At 32.0% G+C, this 16,722-nt stretch overlaps 3 protein-coding genes and 1 pseudogene across 5 annotated transcripts; 3 read left to right on the top strand and 1 right to left on the bottom strand.

The window, feature by feature from the left end:
• On the top strand, positions 1-1,123 carry LOC111313459 (uncharacterized). The gene has a single exon (XM_022914141.2). The coding sequence runs from the start codon at positions 385-387 to the stop codon at positions 805-807; it is 423 nt and encodes a 140-aa protein (XP_022769876.2). The 5' UTR covers positions 1-384; the 3' UTR covers positions 808-1,123.
• A 1,533-nt stretch (positions 1,124-2,656) lies between these two features.
• On the top strand, positions 2,657-5,360 carry LOC111313458 (thioredoxin-like fold domain-containing protein MRL7, chloroplastic; annotated as a pseudogene). Its single transcript, XR_016332587.1, has 5 exons — positions 2,657-3,381; positions 3,692-3,981; positions 4,350-4,433; positions 4,686-4,792; positions 4,894-5,360. The product of XR_016332587.1 is annotated as a thioredoxin-like fold domain-containing protein MRL7, chloroplastic (transcript).
• Positions 5,361-11,605: 6,245 nt separating this feature from the next.
• On the top strand, positions 11,606-14,166 carry LOC111313457 (uncharacterized). Its single transcript, XM_022914139.2, has one exon. The coding sequence runs from the start codon at positions 12,517-12,519 to the stop codon at positions 13,900-13,902; it is 1,386 nt and encodes a 461-aa protein (XP_022769874.1). The 5' UTR covers positions 11,606-12,516; the 3' UTR covers positions 13,903-14,166.
• Positions 14,167-14,621: 455 nt separating this feature from the next.
• Positions 14,622-16,646, bottom strand: LOC111313456 (CRIB domain-containing protein RIC6-like). Of its 2 annotated transcripts, XM_022914138.2 has the most exons (5): positions 16,353-16,646; positions 16,078-16,242; positions 15,710-15,813; positions 15,503-15,599; positions 14,622-15,369 (listed from the first exon to the last, which is right to left on the bottom strand). In XM_022914138.2, exons 2-5 carry the CDS (start codon positions 16,139-16,141, stop codon positions 14,954-14,956), a joined length of 681 nt encoding a protein of 226 aa, XP_022769873.2. In that variant the 5' UTR covers positions 16,142-16,242; positions 16,353-16,646; the 3' UTR covers positions 14,622-14,953. The 2 variants fall into 2 exon arrangements, with proteins under 2 accessions (XP_022769873.2, XP_089608751.1); XM_089752625.1 differs by lacking the exons at positions 16,078-16,242; positions 16,353-16,646 and having other exon boundaries at positions 15,710-16,038.
• Positions 16,647-16,722: the final 76 nt, after the last annotated feature.

Below are 16,722 nucleotides of genomic sequence, written 5' to 3'. Positions count from 1 at the left end.
CCCTGTAACTTGCATTCTTTGAAGTTGTGTTTCATTCATTTTTTTTTTTCTCTCTCTTTTTGGCTCTTTAATCCATAAATCACTTTGAACCGGATATTTTAAAAGTCAGATTCCGGTGACTGCCGATTTGATCCTCTGTTTTTGACTTTTTTACCCCCTCGCTCTGTCTTTACCCCTTCTCTTCTTAAATATTTGCTTTTTACTGTTTTACCTGTTTACCTTTAGAGCCTTTGCCGTTTTTACCGCTAATTCTTTTCCTAAAAAAAGAGAGTGAAAGATGAGGGGTCCCTATTTATCTCTCGGCGGATTTTTTTTTTAATATTCGTGCATTATTTGTAGTAGATATTTGGTGCTGACGTGGCATGCACCAGAAAGGGTGAAACAATGAATACCAAAACGATGCGTCTCCCGCCCCGCCGGGTTTCCATGCCCAACAACAAGCGAAAAGAGAGAAACGATTTGGACGTCAAACACTTAGCCCCTCCGCCCACAAAGTCACCCAAGCCGGCTGTCCCATTGTCGGCTTCCACCAAAGCCTCCCACCAGGTTCTCTCCAATCAGCTTCTTGCTGGATACCTGGCCCACGAGTTCCTCACTCGTGGGACTCTGTTCGGTCAAACGTGGGACCCAGCTCGGATCAGAGAAGTCGAGCCAAAAGAGAGATCCAGAGCAGGCGACGCCGAGCCGAAGCCGAAGGAGGAGAAGCATCAAAGGTATGTAGAAGTGGCGAGTTTGCTGAAGACAGATGGGGCCCACATACCGGGCATCGTCAACCCGAGCCAACTCGGTCATTTTTTACAGGTGTGAGGTTGTTTTCTCACACGTGGAGACATCGCATTGGGCATCGTTGTTATCCACTCAAAAACAACAGAAGGGAAAAATGAAAAACGAAAAAGTTGGAGAAAAAACACGCTTTTTTTTAGAGCAAATTTTATTTCCTTCTCTATCTTTTTGGATAAGTTCTCTGAGTACTTAGACTTAGCTCAAAATAGTTTTTTTTTTTTTTTTACTTATTATTATTTCTGTTTGTTGAATGTATGCATTCGAGATGCATGCATTCATGCATGTACATTTGTTGTTAGGGTATGATCTGAATGAATAATACAAATGAAAATTTCACAAATGCTTTCTTTTATTTTTGACAAATTATTACGTTAATTAAAAAGCAAATTCTGATGCCCGTACTTTTTTGTAGAAAAAAAAAAATCAATGTCGTCGGCATATATAAATTGTTTCCTTTGATTGGAACAAAGTCGGTTTTAAAGGTTACGACTTGAATCTACCAACCTTTTTCTCTTCGTTTTGCCCAAATGCAGCTCATGAATGGTTCTTTTGATATATAAATGTAAATAAGTGTTCGATTAAAAACGAAAATCGTTGGAACACGTTGATTAAAAACAAGGAAAATAACTTTAGGTTCGAAAGAAGTTAATTCTTAAAAGTTGTGGGATCCAATATTCAGTTGATATATAACTTGTTTCAGGATAACTAGGAAACCAGCCTGCCTTCCGTTATTGTGTTCTAATAATAACTATAAGGGACACCCAAATATGCCTTATCAAAGTCAACATTTGATTTCGGGTAAGCTTTTTGCATGATAGGTAATTCTGGTTCTAGAATTTTTGGAATGGAACGACAGAAGAAGGCTGACAGTTCTTCTTTTTAGCTGTTGATCTTGGAATAATGGGATTGACTTTGTAAGATTGTATTGGCAAGACGAACATTTTCCATAGCCTGATTAAATAAGTTTCAATTCCTTTGACAAATTATTAAGTCAAAAATATAGTATTTCTTTAGGATGAAAAAAGATAGACTTGCAACTTTTTATGTTAAAAAATAAAACTAGAAGTACTAACTACTAAAAAAATTTCAAAAAAAAATATATATATATCTCAACTCATTTACGGTGGAGCCAAACGGGAATTATTAGAATAACAAGTCAGTAAATTTTAAATAGTTAAATACGAAACTTAAAAATTTAATCGAGTCTTTAGTATTTAATATATTTAATATATACACACAAATAAATAATAAAAATATAATTTTAATTTCAATATTTATAATTTTGTTGAATTTTATTGAAGTCTATTGTGCTGTGTTTAAACTGTATAATTATATTAAAACTAAAATTCGAATATAAAATATAAAATTTGATTAATTTTGATTTGAAATTTATATTTTAAATTTTCAATCGAATCAACTTCGATTATTATAACATGTCGATTTGATTTGACTAGTCTCATTCTTTTAATACTTTTATTAATCAACCTCCACCTCAAAATGAAATAGAAATAAAATTGCTTTCGTTAATTAGTTTCGAACTTTAATCTAATAAGTGATACTACTAGTTTTAATTCGAAACAATAGTAGTAACTGATTCTCACTTTTGTCATTTGTCCGTAATTGCTCTTCACGAAAATTTAGTAAAATTCTAAATTTGAATAGAAACGAATAAGTCAGTACAAAATGTCGTAAGTTTTTTGTTTGAATTTTGAAACAAGGCGAATGGACCGGCCTTAGCAAACAAAAAGTCAAATGGACCGGCTTCCGCCGCTTGACGATTCTGTGGCTGTGGGGCTCATTCTCAGACCCTTTTAATATGTACTGGAATACAGTAAAAATGTCATAAATAATTTTTTATTTATTAATTATTTTTTAAACTGCCCACCCTCTCCTTCCCTCTTACCTAACCATAACCCTACCCAATAACCCTAAAATTTTGTAATTTTCCTCTCTCATTCGTTAGTTATCTCCAGCCGTTTCAACAATGGCCGTACTATTGTCGACCTCAAAATCTCTATCTGACCAGAAACTACGTGTTTTCTTTTCTCATTTTAACGTTTTAGAGATTCTAGCTTGGTCCGGTGTCGGATCAAAAAATTTGTTAAAAAAATTCAACTGATTAAGGGGACTTGCGTATTTCTTGATGGTTTGGAAATTTAATTGTGAATTTTGATGGAGAAATTTGGTAGTATTTAAGAGAATTTGATTTCTTTTTACAGATTTAGTTAGGGATTCAAGAAATTTTGATTTTTCACTGTTGGTAGAAGTACAGAAAGTTTGGAGCTTTTGAAAAGTCAATGCAACAATTTTGTTTCAATCATCAAATATTATTAGTGATTCAAAGGCAAGGAGGACAACAGGAAAAGAAGAAAATGAATAAAAATGGAAAAGCAGGCGGGTTCTTTCCGCAAAATAAAACGGTGCCGTTGGACTTGGATAAGAGAAGGGCTGTGAGGTTTTGGGTTTTGTTAACCGGTCAGCTTAACTTGAGTCTGCTTTGCTCATCCTTTCTTCTCCATTTTCTGGTTGATGAATTGAAGTGTTCAATTTCTTCAAATCCATTCAAGTCGTAACACCAAGCCTTTCCAGAAACCTGAGGTAAGTCAAAATTTTCCATTTATCGAAAAATTTCTAAACTTTTTCGAAATAGAAAAAGGAAAAACTATATACTACTACTAACTCTTTTCAAGTTTCCCTCTCCCTTTGCTTTTTTTAATTTTTTTTATTTTGCTGTTTTGAAGTTGAATTTCCTTTAGATATATTCATAATAACGAGAATTATTTTATCTAGAAATGGGTAAACAAATGATTTTCATATATGCATGCTGGATGATTACTGTGGTTAAAAAGTTAAGCAATTAGTTGATGATGAATCGCCCGTTACTTATTTCGTTTACTTATTGTGATAGGCTTCTATTGGAAAGAGTATTATCTCAGCTGGAGTATTGTTTTATTTTGGGATTTTATGGTTGATTATTATGATCATTAAAAGGGTCAACATGATTGATGAAATAGAAGCAAAATTTGGGAAACCGACTCTGCCATCAGTATTGCCATCAGTGGTCGAAGATGGTTTTGAGATTGACTAGGAAGGAGAGACTGATGATAGCTGGGTAAAGGAGATTAACTGTCTGGAGTGGCAGAGCTTTGCTTTCCATCCAAGGCAGCTAATTGTTATTGTATTTGAGAGATAAAACAGGTAACTCTTTTCCTCTCAAATTTATTGTGCTACTGCCTGTCTCTTTCAAATGATTTTTGCTCCAATTTTTGGAATATTGAGGCATGACACAGAGTTTTAGAGACTTATGTAGTCTTTGTGTATGCATTTTTTTTGCCAATTAATTTTGTCTGTTGTTCTCAAGAGCGTTCAGACAATAAAGTTCCTTAAGATGCATTCTGGTACTTCCTCGTGATGCATGATGTTTAATGCCTAATTATATTATGTTCTGACATGCTTGTGCATGTTATACAGGTGTATGCCTTTCGAATATGTCTGTCATAAAGAATAATTTAATTATGATTTCCAACAGTTTATAAGGGAAAACATCCATTTTATTTTGTCAACAGGGCAACTCACAATTGGCAGACTTGAAAGAGCTGGAGAAGGCGATCCAGGTATATTGGAATGCCAACGACCGATTACCTTCTCGGGTATAAATCTTTGCTTTGTCTTTTATCTGAAAATACATTGTTGATAAAATATTAATCATGCTCCACAAACTTTTTTGACTCTCCATTTGGTTGCACGTAAGGTATAGTTCATGTATAAATCACTCGGTCCATTTGGTTGTCTGAGAAAGCAGAGTGTGTTCTACTTTGTTAGGGAAAGGTCTAAATTTCCTCAAATTGTTTTTTACTTGTTTATCTGCCAATAACAATGCCTTGAAATGTTCCTGGAAACAGGCAGTGAAACTGGATATCAATATTGAATTTGGCATATGCTCTTAAAGTCAGGGAATGCCCACAGATTTTATTTTTACGTGGAAACTGGATTGTATAGAGGGAGAAAGGTAGGTTGTGCATTTTTGCTTTTAAGAGTTACACAAAATATTGGTCTGCAAATTGCTGTGAACTTTCATCTGATGTTAAAATTTAATGAGGGTCTTCGCAGAGTTTCGCGTTGCTGATGAGTTGGTCCAAATGATTGCTTATTTCTACTATAATGCAAAGAAGCCTTCATGGATTGACGAGGCAGTCATATGTTAATCTACAATCAGGATTATGTTTATTCCTCATCCATTGTTCTTGATTCTTTTGGCTTCTGTTTTTCTTTGGGATAATGATTTGTATTCCTTCTGCCCAGGGATTTCCTATTCTTTAATGAAGGTAAACCCCGAGCTTTATCCATGCTGAACGTAATGGACACCTATGCTCAAGTGCAGATATGACACCATGTTGTGAAAAGCAGAAATTGACTTGGTCAACTCATATGTCACAGAAAAGAAGAAAAAAAAGTGGGATGGTGGAGACAGTGGTGATTTAATGGGGTCATATTCATACAGTTAGTTTTGAAAGAACCATTCAATTCTTATATGATTGATAAATTAAGGTATAAATAAAATCAAATTTTGAGGATTATTGTTTTTTATTCTTAAATAAAATTTAAAATTCATTTTTATGTTCTCTGATTTTATTAGAGAATTAAAAATAAAGATTTTTATAGTTTAATTATTTATTGTCAAATTAATCTTTAGGCCGATATTTAGATATGTAAAGGGTAAATAAGGTAAAATTTTCTTTTCATGTTGTTTGATAATTAAAATCATTTTCATTAAAAATTAGTTTTTATATATTGTTTGTTTATTATTTTTTTTTTTGAAAAAAGTTTATACTTTGATCATATAACTTCTAATCTCACATAAATTCACCAAAAATTACATCAACTATTTTATTAAAAAATTTCGTTGGCTAAATGTTATTTATTTATTTATTAATTTATTACAAAAAAATTATTAAATGAAGTATACTTTTTGGCAATAAAAAAGGTATATATTATAGTATTAGAAAAAAATTGATTTGGGTACCTAGATTTGTCAAACGCACCAAAATTTTGATAAAATAAGTTTTGAATTATTTTTACTAAAGGAAGGGAGTGTTTGTTATAGAGAAATCATTTCAAAAATCATGATGATTTGTATATGGTAATTAGATTATTATGTTTGATAAACACTTGATGATCTTATGTGATAGTAATCTTGAATCATTAAGAGTGATTGTATCATTATTTTAAAAAGTGATTTAATTCTTATTCAAAAGGGTAAGAAACTTTTATTATTAAAGTAAAATGATATGTAAAATTAATAATGTTCAATATTATCAATTTAATATGTGAATTTGAAATTTTGATTTATTTTAAAATTGTAATTATTTTATATTATAAATTTTTATATTTTCAAATTAATATTCATTATAACAAATTTAAAAATAATTTGTATATTTTTTTATATGCGGTTATGAATAACCCAACCAAAGTAATCAGAATTAGACTTAAGACTATTCTTAATAAAAAAACTTTAATCATTTTAATTTATTTAAAAGGAGGAAAAAAAGGGTGATATCTATATATGGAATAAGATAGAAAATTTTGTATTTTTTAATTCAAATGTATTTTTACTAATTTATATTATAAAAATTAAGTTATTTAATAAATAAATATATTTAAAAATTAATTATATTTGTTATAAAATAAATAAAATATTATTATATTTTAAGAATTATTATCTTTAAACAATATTTAAATTATTAATTTGTTTAATTATTATAATAAAGATAATTATTTTCATATTTTTAAATAAAATATTATTTAACTTTTAATAATATTTTTAATTTTATGAATTAATAATTATTAATAAAATAAAATAATTTTAAATAAAAATGATAAGATATCTTGATAATAAAATTACTTTAAAGATTATATTTCCATGATATTTACCACGCTACCTAAAAATAAAGGGGTCGGGATATAAATAAAACAATAATCATGGTAAATAAAAAAATGTTGGCCCAACCCAACACATAAAAAAAATTTTAAAAATAAGTGGGGCCCATCTAAAGAACGAAGAAATAGCCGACATATTACAGCCTTTGCTGCAAATTTGCAGAATTTATATAGAAGATGTTATCTATGATAAAACATGAACTCATCAGAGCATTCCAAATTGGCAAATGAGTTTTCTAGATAAAACTAACCATTAATTTAACGTAAAGTTCCAACCCTAAGCAATGGAGTCCCAGCAAAACATTACCTTGCCCTCTAATTTTAAGTTCAAAAGTTGAAAGTTTGCAGGACGCCCAGCTCAAATTCTGTCCGAGTATATCAATCCAACGATCCGCTGTAAACCAAGTAGATATACAAGGAACTTGCACACTCTCAATCCATATGACCTGTTAGAAAGATAAGGAGAAATAAAATAGACAATAAAATTAGCAGAAGTAATATTTTCTTTATATATTATAATTAGCAACAATTAGTTATTATGCTTAACTTTTGATTTACTATCATCGTATTTTCCAATGATCAGTCCTGATGGCCTTCTCTTGCAGTCAATGACTGGAAATTGAGGGTACAGCTAAACATGGTCGAAATCTACTATCACCCACAAATCTTGTTCTTTCTCTATACTGAATCTAATGAAGGTAAACTTTCTTGTTGGAACGAAAGATACCAGTGTGTGAACTTCTGCACTCACCTGTAAAACATGAAGATCAACATCAAAGAAGAAAAAAGGTCATATGGAAGATCAACACACTAGAAATCTGTAGAAATTGTTAAATCGTGTAATTGATGAAAATAATTCTAGGAGGGCATACCATTTGTAAATCCTTAATGTCAGGATTAAGTCCTCTTAATTGCTCCAAATTCACCTGTTCCCTCAAGCGTTCCATGGCAAACAATTCTTGAAAATTTTGACTTGCATGTGCCCTGCAGTATGTATGCACTGTCAAGTATCCTTCTATACTCTATTTTCTTTGGCAACAATAAAAGCTACTGAACTACCAATTCGAACATCTAAACATCCTTGATCGCAGAGAGTAACAATAGAACACGGCAATACTATAGAGTGTGTAGAGTGATTGAATGACAAAATAGGGAACTTACCACATCTGTCATTATGGAAATTAATTCGAGAGGAGTAATGGGAAGAACTGCACTTTCAACTGAGAGTTCACTTTCCATTTGAATTGAATTTGGGAATATTCTCGTCAGAGTCCTGGTATTAGGCTGAGTTCTGGTGTATTTTTTCTTAACCATTCAGCAGCAATGCCAATCACCTCAATAAGAGCTGATTTGAAGATGTCATGTGCCTCTCCTGTTATTTGATATTATAATCTGTATTTTAGTTTCCTGATAACCAACAAGAACAAGATTCATACTTACCGAAAGTAAAAAAGATAATTGACATTAGAAGATTTAACAATGTTTGCATAAGAATCACATGCAAGGAAAGCCAAATATATTAAGACTATCAAGATGGTAACAACATACAGAACCTTGGGTTAAATCAAAATATATGTTTGATCATAAAATCTTTTTTAAAGTATAATAGTTAAGCTCAGGTTCAAGAGAGAAAATGAAAACAATACAAAGAAGAACATAACAGGTTTAAAATATGAAAATCTAAAAGAAAGTAATACATGCCTGATTGTGGGAGTAATAGTTGATGTTGTTATTTGTTTAGATTTGTTATTTTTGGTTGTTTTGGGACAATGTTAGGTCGAGCTCAGTAGTTGGAGATAGTAATATAGATATTTTTATATATTGAAATAATGTTATCTGCTACAAATATGATGAACGTGCACAAATTTCGCATTAACTAAATTAAAGAAAATTCTGTTTTACTCTCTGTTAATTCTCTGGATTCTCCTCTCCTCTCTATTCTCTACTTTCTCTTTTTTATTATTTTTTGCAATATATACAGTCCTAGTCATAAATGCATGAAATGCAGCATTATCCACTAGATTCTAGAAGTTACGTCAATAGCAAGGGCATTCAAGAGTCAAGACCATTGCAAGGCTGGCTAGTCCACAGTAAGCTGGCTCTGATTGTGTCTGAAAGTAAGATATCAACTTATAGAATCCTTGCATCGTCCCATTTTGAATTGCTTCGATGAAAAGTTGCTGCATTTGCCAAATACATTACAAGCAACTGAAATGTTAAACTATATAATCATTAAAGAAAACTTCCCAGCTAAAAAATAATAATTGCATCTTACAATTCCGTTTATTCTCTAACTGGAAAAAACAACCAAAGGAGCATTGTTCAAATTTCACCTCAAAAATCAACAATAATCTATTTGGCGGATGATCAAAAACCCTAAATAACCGAAAGGGGAAGTTTTGAGAAGCGGTGATATACCCTTCCATCGGAGGAAGCGAAATCGACCGCTGCAGGAGATGGAAGGACTCGTTTATACAAACCAGCCATCGCCATCTTCATTTTGCTTTGGTTTTCTCGATTTATACTAAAATTCTCTTCCTTTTCTATTTTTTGGGGTTTTTTTGTTAGGTTTCTTCAAAAGGAAACTAAAGATTTTGTGCGATCAAAGCACAATCAAGGTTAGTTTCTGAGCTAGCACTTGGTGAAATTAAAGCACCGCTGATTCTCCGTTACGGTTGCCTTCATCACGACGTTGGGCGGCGCCCGCCAAAACTCAACACTTTTGATTGAAACAAAGAAAGGAAAAAAGAATTTATTCCAGTGATTACGGCGTTTTTTGCACAAGGTCAACGCCGTGCAACATATTCAATAGTCAACGCTAGAATGAAAGAGAATTCGGTGGAAAATTGGTAAAATTTGTGGCCTTGGCCCTGTATCCATGGCATGGACTTCACAGCAGCTTCAATTAGTGTTGATCCTTTTAACATAATATATTTAATAATATTTTGAATTCTGTTTTTTTTTTCCTTATATATAAATTTAATTTGATTTTTTTAGTTACAGTTGTTGTGATTGAGTTTGATCATTAAAATTAAAATTTTAATATTTTTATCAACACATCATATGATTATTATCATATAATAACTTGATTTCTGCTTTTATTTTTTTTCTCTATTAGATTTTTTTGTTGGGTGAAAATACTCTAAATTGTTTGATTGTATAATAATAATAATAATAATAATAATAATAATAATAATAATAATAATTATTATTATTATTATTATTATTATTATTATTATTATTATTGAGTGATGTAATTTTTCAAATCTTGATATTGTCCGTATAATAATACTAGTATTCAAAAAATTATTACTTAGATACATCTAATATATAATTAGGGCAAACATCATAAATAATGGAGAGCAGTTTTACATTTAATTGTTTCTTTCAACTACCGATAAGCTTCAACATATTTTCACTTTCCCAGTCTTCTGAGTTTAAGATTCTATTTGAATCTACGATAAAATTAATTATGATGAAGTTAAAAATAATAATAATAATTATTATAATTGTGATTAAAAAAATATAATAAAAAATTTATATTAAATGAATTTTATTAAAATTAATATTTAAAATTAACTAATGATATAATAAATTTAATCATATCGTATAGAAAATACAATAAAATTTAAATGAATACTAAATAACCGTAAGCTCAAAAAAAAAAAAAAAAAACGAAGGCAAATTTGTGTTCTAAGTTAAAAAACCCAGTAAATGGATCCCATACTAAGCAAGACCTAAAGCGAATTGTACCGAAATTAAGTAACATTTCATTTTTCATTTTTTATTATAATTTTCTAATTATTATTCAAGATAAATAATTATGTTGAGGTCTATCACCTATAACTATAAGCTTCCTATTGAACCAAGGGTGTAGGCAAAACCAAATTAGTGGGGTTATTTGATCCGTTAAAATTTAACATTTTTTTTGGGGGTATAATATTAGGTAATTTGCCAATTGACACATTAAAAATGAATTTGAAGAGCCAATATATTATATAAAAAATTTTGAGGATCAATTTATAATTAGTAAAAGTTAAAAATCACATTTATTTTGTCTTTTAAAACATTTAACTAAAAAAATATCATTTATCTATTAAAACTCGAATTGTGATTGTAAGTATACAAAAAACGTTTTTAAAAATAAATATAATAAAAAAATGTTACATATATGAAAGAGATATAATTTAATAAATGATTATTTAATTACATATATTAAAAAATACATTTGATAATGTTGATAATAAAGCAATTATATAATAGTTTTAGATTATAAAAACTTGTCATGATAATTTTGAAAGAATATCTTTATATTGTATAATTTTTTTTGTTATTAATTTAACTTAATTTTTTTTAATGATATTATTGTTATGTAAAGATCATGTATAAAAATTTTATATTCATATATTTATGTATTGTGAAAGATAAATGCTCTTTCAATCCATTTTTGTATGTCCTATTTTAGAGTTTAGAAAAAAAGTTTTAAGTTTAGTGTAATTAAAATTTTTTTTTTTGCTTTTTTGTAAAATTGATGTTTCATGATATTTATATGAAAAATAATATATATTAAAATACATGTAAAATATAAAAAATAATAAGAGTATTTACCATTAAATAATAAAAAATAAGAATGAAATAAAAGAAAATAAACATGTGTTACAATTAAATAATTGATGTCATTCAAAAAAATATTTTGATTATGTTTTGATATTAGATATTATATAATTTTAAATAAGAAGAGATTAACTTATATTAATATAAAATATTTAATTTTAATATATCAAAAAAATAAAATTATTTATTTATTTATTTTATTGATTTATTAAAATTAAAGATTAAAAAAAAATAATTGATGCAAGTTGATCTGAACTATTTTAACTTATTATCGGTATCTTATAAGCCATATGTTTCGCGAAATGAACTTCGCATGCACGGTCATTTCTGGAAACAATCTTCCATAGAAAAGACACTTTTGATTTCACCACTATAATGCCGACACGTTGCAAAGACATGTCTCTTTCCTCGTCAGTTAAATGTCGCTTTCATGGGACATTGGGACAGTAAGTCGGCGGCTGCGGCGCGTCACTGTCGGCTTCCCGCGGCTATATTTGTTCCGCAGGTTTTTCTGTCGCTACTCCTTGGTCAGACTTTTTTTCCTTTTCACTGTTACCGAAGTTAAAACCGAAGCTCCAGCCTTTTTCTTGATGAGTTAAGGCTTAAAGCTCGAACGCTTTGATTTACGTTAGTGCTTCTGAGTGGTTAGATGGTGAGCTCAAGTGTTCGTAGTTTATGGAGGGCTTAAAAGTTAAAACATGTACTATATTAAATCTCTGGTCTGGCCAATTAGATGATCGATTCTGGTGCCAAAGTCCAAACATTTGTGTGTTTTTACAGACAATTGGTGAAGATATACAGAAATAGGATTCAAACTTCATTGGTCGCCGAGAAAAAAAAAAAAGAAACTCTTCTCCCTGATTTTCTCCTCTCTTTAGTTTTCCTTTGCTCTTTCGTTTGTCCAAGCATATTGGTTCAAGTTACAAAAGATAAGGAAGAAATTTTGAAGTTGGATTGGTCAGAGGCGCAGAGTTAGGTCGTCTTGGCAGAGCCAGTCTACACTGAAGTCCAAAGGTGGCAAGTCCATTCACAATATCTGCATGTTACAACCAAGCGGCAAGAACCAGCAAAGCAAAAGAAAATCACCATATCTCTGCTTTGATCCCTACCTAACACTTCCAACACAATTGTGGTTTTCTCTTCCCTTTTCACTCTCAAGAAAACCACTAAACCAAGAAAAAAATGGCTTTTCTTTCCATTTTCAAGCTCATCTTTTTCTCCACTGTCATGCCCATTCTAGTTACTATTTCATTGCAACAGGAGCAACCTGTGCTCAACTTGGCTGAGCAGGACTCAGTTTACCAAGTTCTCTCCTCCATCAACTCAGCCATCCCCTGGCGCACTCTCTTCCCTGACGACCTCTGTTCCTACCCTCCACATGGCGTCGTTTGTGATTATTTCACCGACCCCACCACGAACAACGTAACCGTTCACATCACAGAACTGAGTTTCGGCTACGTTTCGGATTATGCACCAAACCCTCCTTGCTCCCCAAACTCCACTTTCAGCCCTCTCCTCTTCAATTCCTTCAAACATCTACGCAAGCTTTTCTTCTACCAATGCTTCATCGAAAGCCAAGTTTATGTTCCTGAGATTCCCACAACTTTCGGGTCCTCTCTTGAAGAGCTTGTCTTTATAAATAACCCAGCTTTTGTTGGTCCTCTCAGTGGCATCATTCGAAATTTCACAAGTTTGAGGAGGCTGGTTTTGACTGGAAATGGAATTTATGGGAGTATCCCAGATGGGATTGGTGATTTGGTTAACGTTGAAGAGATTACACTATCAAGAAACAAGCTTAGTGGACAGGTTTCCGTTAATTTTTCTGAGTTGAAGAAACTGAAAGTTCTGGACTTAAGTGGAAACGATGTTGATGGAAATGTCCCTTGTTCAGTTGGTAATCTCACTCAGCTTTTGAAGCTAGACTTGAGTTCAAATGGGTTTTCTGGTAAAATCCCAGAGAGCTTGAGTAACTTACAGGGTTTGGAGTTCTTGGATTTGAGTTTTAACCGTTTCGGTAACTTTGGGATTCCTTTGTTTTTTGCTGAAATGCCCAGATTGAAGGAGGTGTATTTGAGTGGAAATTTACTAGGAGGGGAGATACCAGAAATATGGGAAAAGCTAGGGGGTATTCTGGGGATAGGATTTTCTGGTATGGGATTGGTTGGGGGAATTCCAGCTTCCATGGGGGTGCATTTGACAAACTTGTGTTATTTAGTACTCGATAATAACAATCTTGAAGGGAAAGTGCCTGAGGAGTTTGGGTTCTTGGAATTTGTAAGTGAAATCAATTTGGAAAACAACAATCTGAGTGGAAGAGTTCCTTTCTCTGCTAAATTTACTGCTAAGGTTGGTGAAAAGTTAAGGTTAAAAGGTAATCCAGAACTGTGTGTTGATGAGAAATTGAGCCATGGTAAAAGCATTCACGGCAGCTTTGGAGAATTGAAGAAATGCAGCAAGCCAGACATTCCCAATCCTGTCCTCTTCATTGGTGGTTCTTATTCTGGTCTGTTATCATCTTCTTTTCATGTTTTGTTTCTGTTTTGGGGGTTTTTGATGGTTTTGTTTTGATTGTTTATCATCAAAGAGCAAGGAAAAATACTGATAGATCTTACAGAAACAAGTTAATACTGACTCGTTAATAGGAATTTTTGGGCGTTTGTTGGCACTGTACTGCAGTGGTTAAAATGATGTAATTACTTTTGTTTTTCTGTTTGGTTTTGGTCAACGAATCAATGACAAGTAGTTATATTATTGTTTTGTTGCTAATTATCCACTTCACCAGCATTTTTTTTAAACAAAAAACAATTCGTATCTGGAGATGCTCCTATTGTGGTAACTGATAGTCTGATAGAAATGAGTCAGGATATATATACTACAGTGAGTCAGGATATATATACTACTGATGAGTAGAAGTATCTATTTTGTGCAAAGTGAAAATGACCACCTTTTACCATTTTGGTTTCAAATATTCATCAGTTTTCCATTTTATTTTAGACAGGAAATTGTTTAACTATGGATCAGCTTGCCTATTTATTTGATTTTTAGGGAAAAAATTTTTTTTTTGGCATTTTGCCAACTAGTTTTTGGTGTTAGATTTGCTTCAATCCTTCAGCTAACCCTTCTCTTCAATTTAGTTTTAGTTTTGAGGGAAAGTAGATATTATCAGGAGCAACCTAGTTTCGTTTTTCTTGTGATGCAACGCAAGCAGGAATAAAGTAGTAAGCTAACCAGATTCTGGCTCAGCCATTAAGACATACTTAGAGAAAGCATCGATATTTTTGTCATGACTTGATGCAACTCTCGAGAAAAAGCTGTTGTTTAAGAGCATTAATCATGATTCATGAAGGCTCAACACAATATAAAAATTACGGAGTAATTGATGCATGCACCATGAAAAAAATTAATATCCCGCAATGAAACTTTTCCTTCATTGAAACCTGAATCACAGAATCAGTTCCAAGTTTCAACAATTAATTCCAATGGATCTTTGATCATACAAGGTTTCCCTGAGGTGGGAAAATAAACAAAAAAAAAAGTATGTAACTCTTCTTGGTTTCCACTAAAGCAAAAGAGTCTAGCTAGTAGTGCCAATGTTTACCAACCAAAAACAATAATTTTCTCAGGTAACTTCCCTTTCTTCAAAACCTGAAGCATTACTACGTCGTTCCTCTAGGGCGCCAGATACAGACCCTGACTCGGATCCAGTATCGAAGTCCTGGGTTCTGTGCCGCCTGGAGGATCCGTCAACAGAGGAGTCTTTGGACTTTTTCCGCCGACCACTTTTCTTTGGGAGGCCAGGGAGGTCTTGTGAGGTTGAGTCAGTTGCTTGGTTTGGATCCTTGGGTTTTCTATCCTTGGAAGAAGAGTTCTTGGAAGGCTTCCTTGATTGCCTAGGTTTATCTGGCTTTTCCTTCATTGAAGACTCGTCTGTAACATTTCCATCCGTTGATGAACTGCGCTTTGAAGATTTAGGCAGTTCTGGCATGTCTCTGGATGAAGAACTTTGACGCCGTGAACCTTTTCGGCAGCTCCCATCTGTTAAATTATACCAATTAATATTAATTATCAAAACAGTGATGCATAAAACTCATGTACCAAAAATTGAGAAATGAATCAAATAATGCAGAAAATTCTTCAGCTTAAGGTTGGATAAACAACATATGGGTACCTTGAGAGACCCATTTGACAGGATCTTCCTCCCTAACTTCTCCTCCATTAGCTAAAGGTGCTGATGAAAGTCCTGGTGGTGATTTAAACTCATTCATCTGTATATAAAACAAAAGCCAGAATATACTCCAATATGGATCATGTTTGTGACTATAACAAGATGAAAACTTTTAATATAATCATGGTAATAGTAGTAGTTAAATTTTACCCAGCTGGGTGCAGAATTTACAGATGGGCCATCCCATCCTATATGGGCCACATGCTTTACATCTGTTGGCAAACCAATCTGCATTTCAGGCTCTTTTTCATTATCTGCAAAAAGTTGGAGCATTTTGTTATTATGAGCAAGAAAAACCAAAGCAATCCATCTAAATATGGTGGCTTGCATAATTCTTGTGGTGTTTTCTTTGTTTTTCAAACTAACTATTGCAAGACTCATTTTTGGCTAAAGTTTGGAAAGTTTTTTTCCAAAGAATTGAAGCATCTCCCAAATTCTGGCAAGTTTCTGCCTCTTATGTCTTAAAGTGGATAAAAGAATCTGCAGTGTGAAAAGACCAAGGAGATGGAATTACATACCAAATATTTGAGAAATGTATCTAAGGCCTTTTAGCAGGCCCTTCATCTTATTGTTCGATGACATCTTGGTTTGATAATTCGGCTTTGATCTAAACTAAAGCAGCCTCTTAATTTTCATTAAGCTTCAAAGATGAAGGTTGAATAAGTCAAACTTCAAATCTGAATCTGAAACCAAAAGAAAAAAACTTGAGTTTCTCTTAGCATTGAAACATTTATTCTGCTAAATTCTTTTTTTTTTTTGTGTTCCCTTGTGAAAATTGATGAAAATATCTCACCTTCAAAGAGAAGAAAACATTGTGTGATGCAAAAATTGCATCAACTCATGCACCCAACATATGAAAGAATTTTAAATTCAAAGAAAAAAGAAGAGTTAACTTTGTTCCTTGAACCAGCTGAAGATGGAAGAAAAGATGAAATTCATAAAAAAAGAAAAAAGAAAAAACAATATTGGATCAAAAACATTAAACTGTTTTTGACAAAAGTGTGATTAGGATTGTGGTGAGAAGAAAAGGTAAGAATTAGGAAGGCAAATTCTGTTGTAAGCAAAACTTGCGTTAATTCAATGGCAATGCATCATTCATAGTTAAGGACTAGTTAATCTACACCATGAACTTATCGAAAATTTAGGTACAAAAATGAGAAGAG

Source organism: Durio zibethinus, chromosome 23 (assembly GCF_047325235.1).
Source record: "Durio zibethinus cultivar Kanyao isolate XHJ-2024 chromosome 23, ASM4732523v1, whole genome shotgun sequence".
In the NCBI taxonomy this organism is placed as follows: domain Eukaryota; kingdom Viridiplantae; phylum Streptophyta; class Magnoliopsida; order Malvales; family Malvaceae; genus Durio; species Durio zibethinus.
The sequence above is the reverse complement of the archived record's forward strand: the minus strand, read 5'-3'. Positions and strand labels throughout refer to the sequence as shown.

Excerpts from the sequence above, each read along its gene's own strand:
- LOC111313459 (XM_022914141.2), top strand. The coding sequence starts at position 385 with ATGAATACCAAAACGATGCGTCTCCCGCCCCGCCGGGTTTCCATGCCC.
- LOC111313457 (XM_022914139.2), top strand. The coding sequence starts at position 12,517 with ATGGCTTTTCTTTCCATTTTCAAGCTCATCTTTTTCTCCACTGTCATG.
- LOC111313456 (XM_089752625.1), bottom strand. The coding sequence starts at position 15,940 with ATGAGTCTTGCAATAGTTAGTTTGAAAAACAAAGAAAACACCACAAGA. Across the intron at positions 15,600-15,709 it reads TAAATTCTGCACCCAGCTGG|ATGAATGAGTTTAAATCACC; the intron begins GTAAAATTTAAC and ends TTTTATATACAG. Across the intron at positions 15,370-15,502 it reads TGTCAAATGGGTCTCTCAAG|ATGGGAGCTGCCGAAAAGGT; the intron begins GTACCCATATGT and ends ATAATTTAACAG.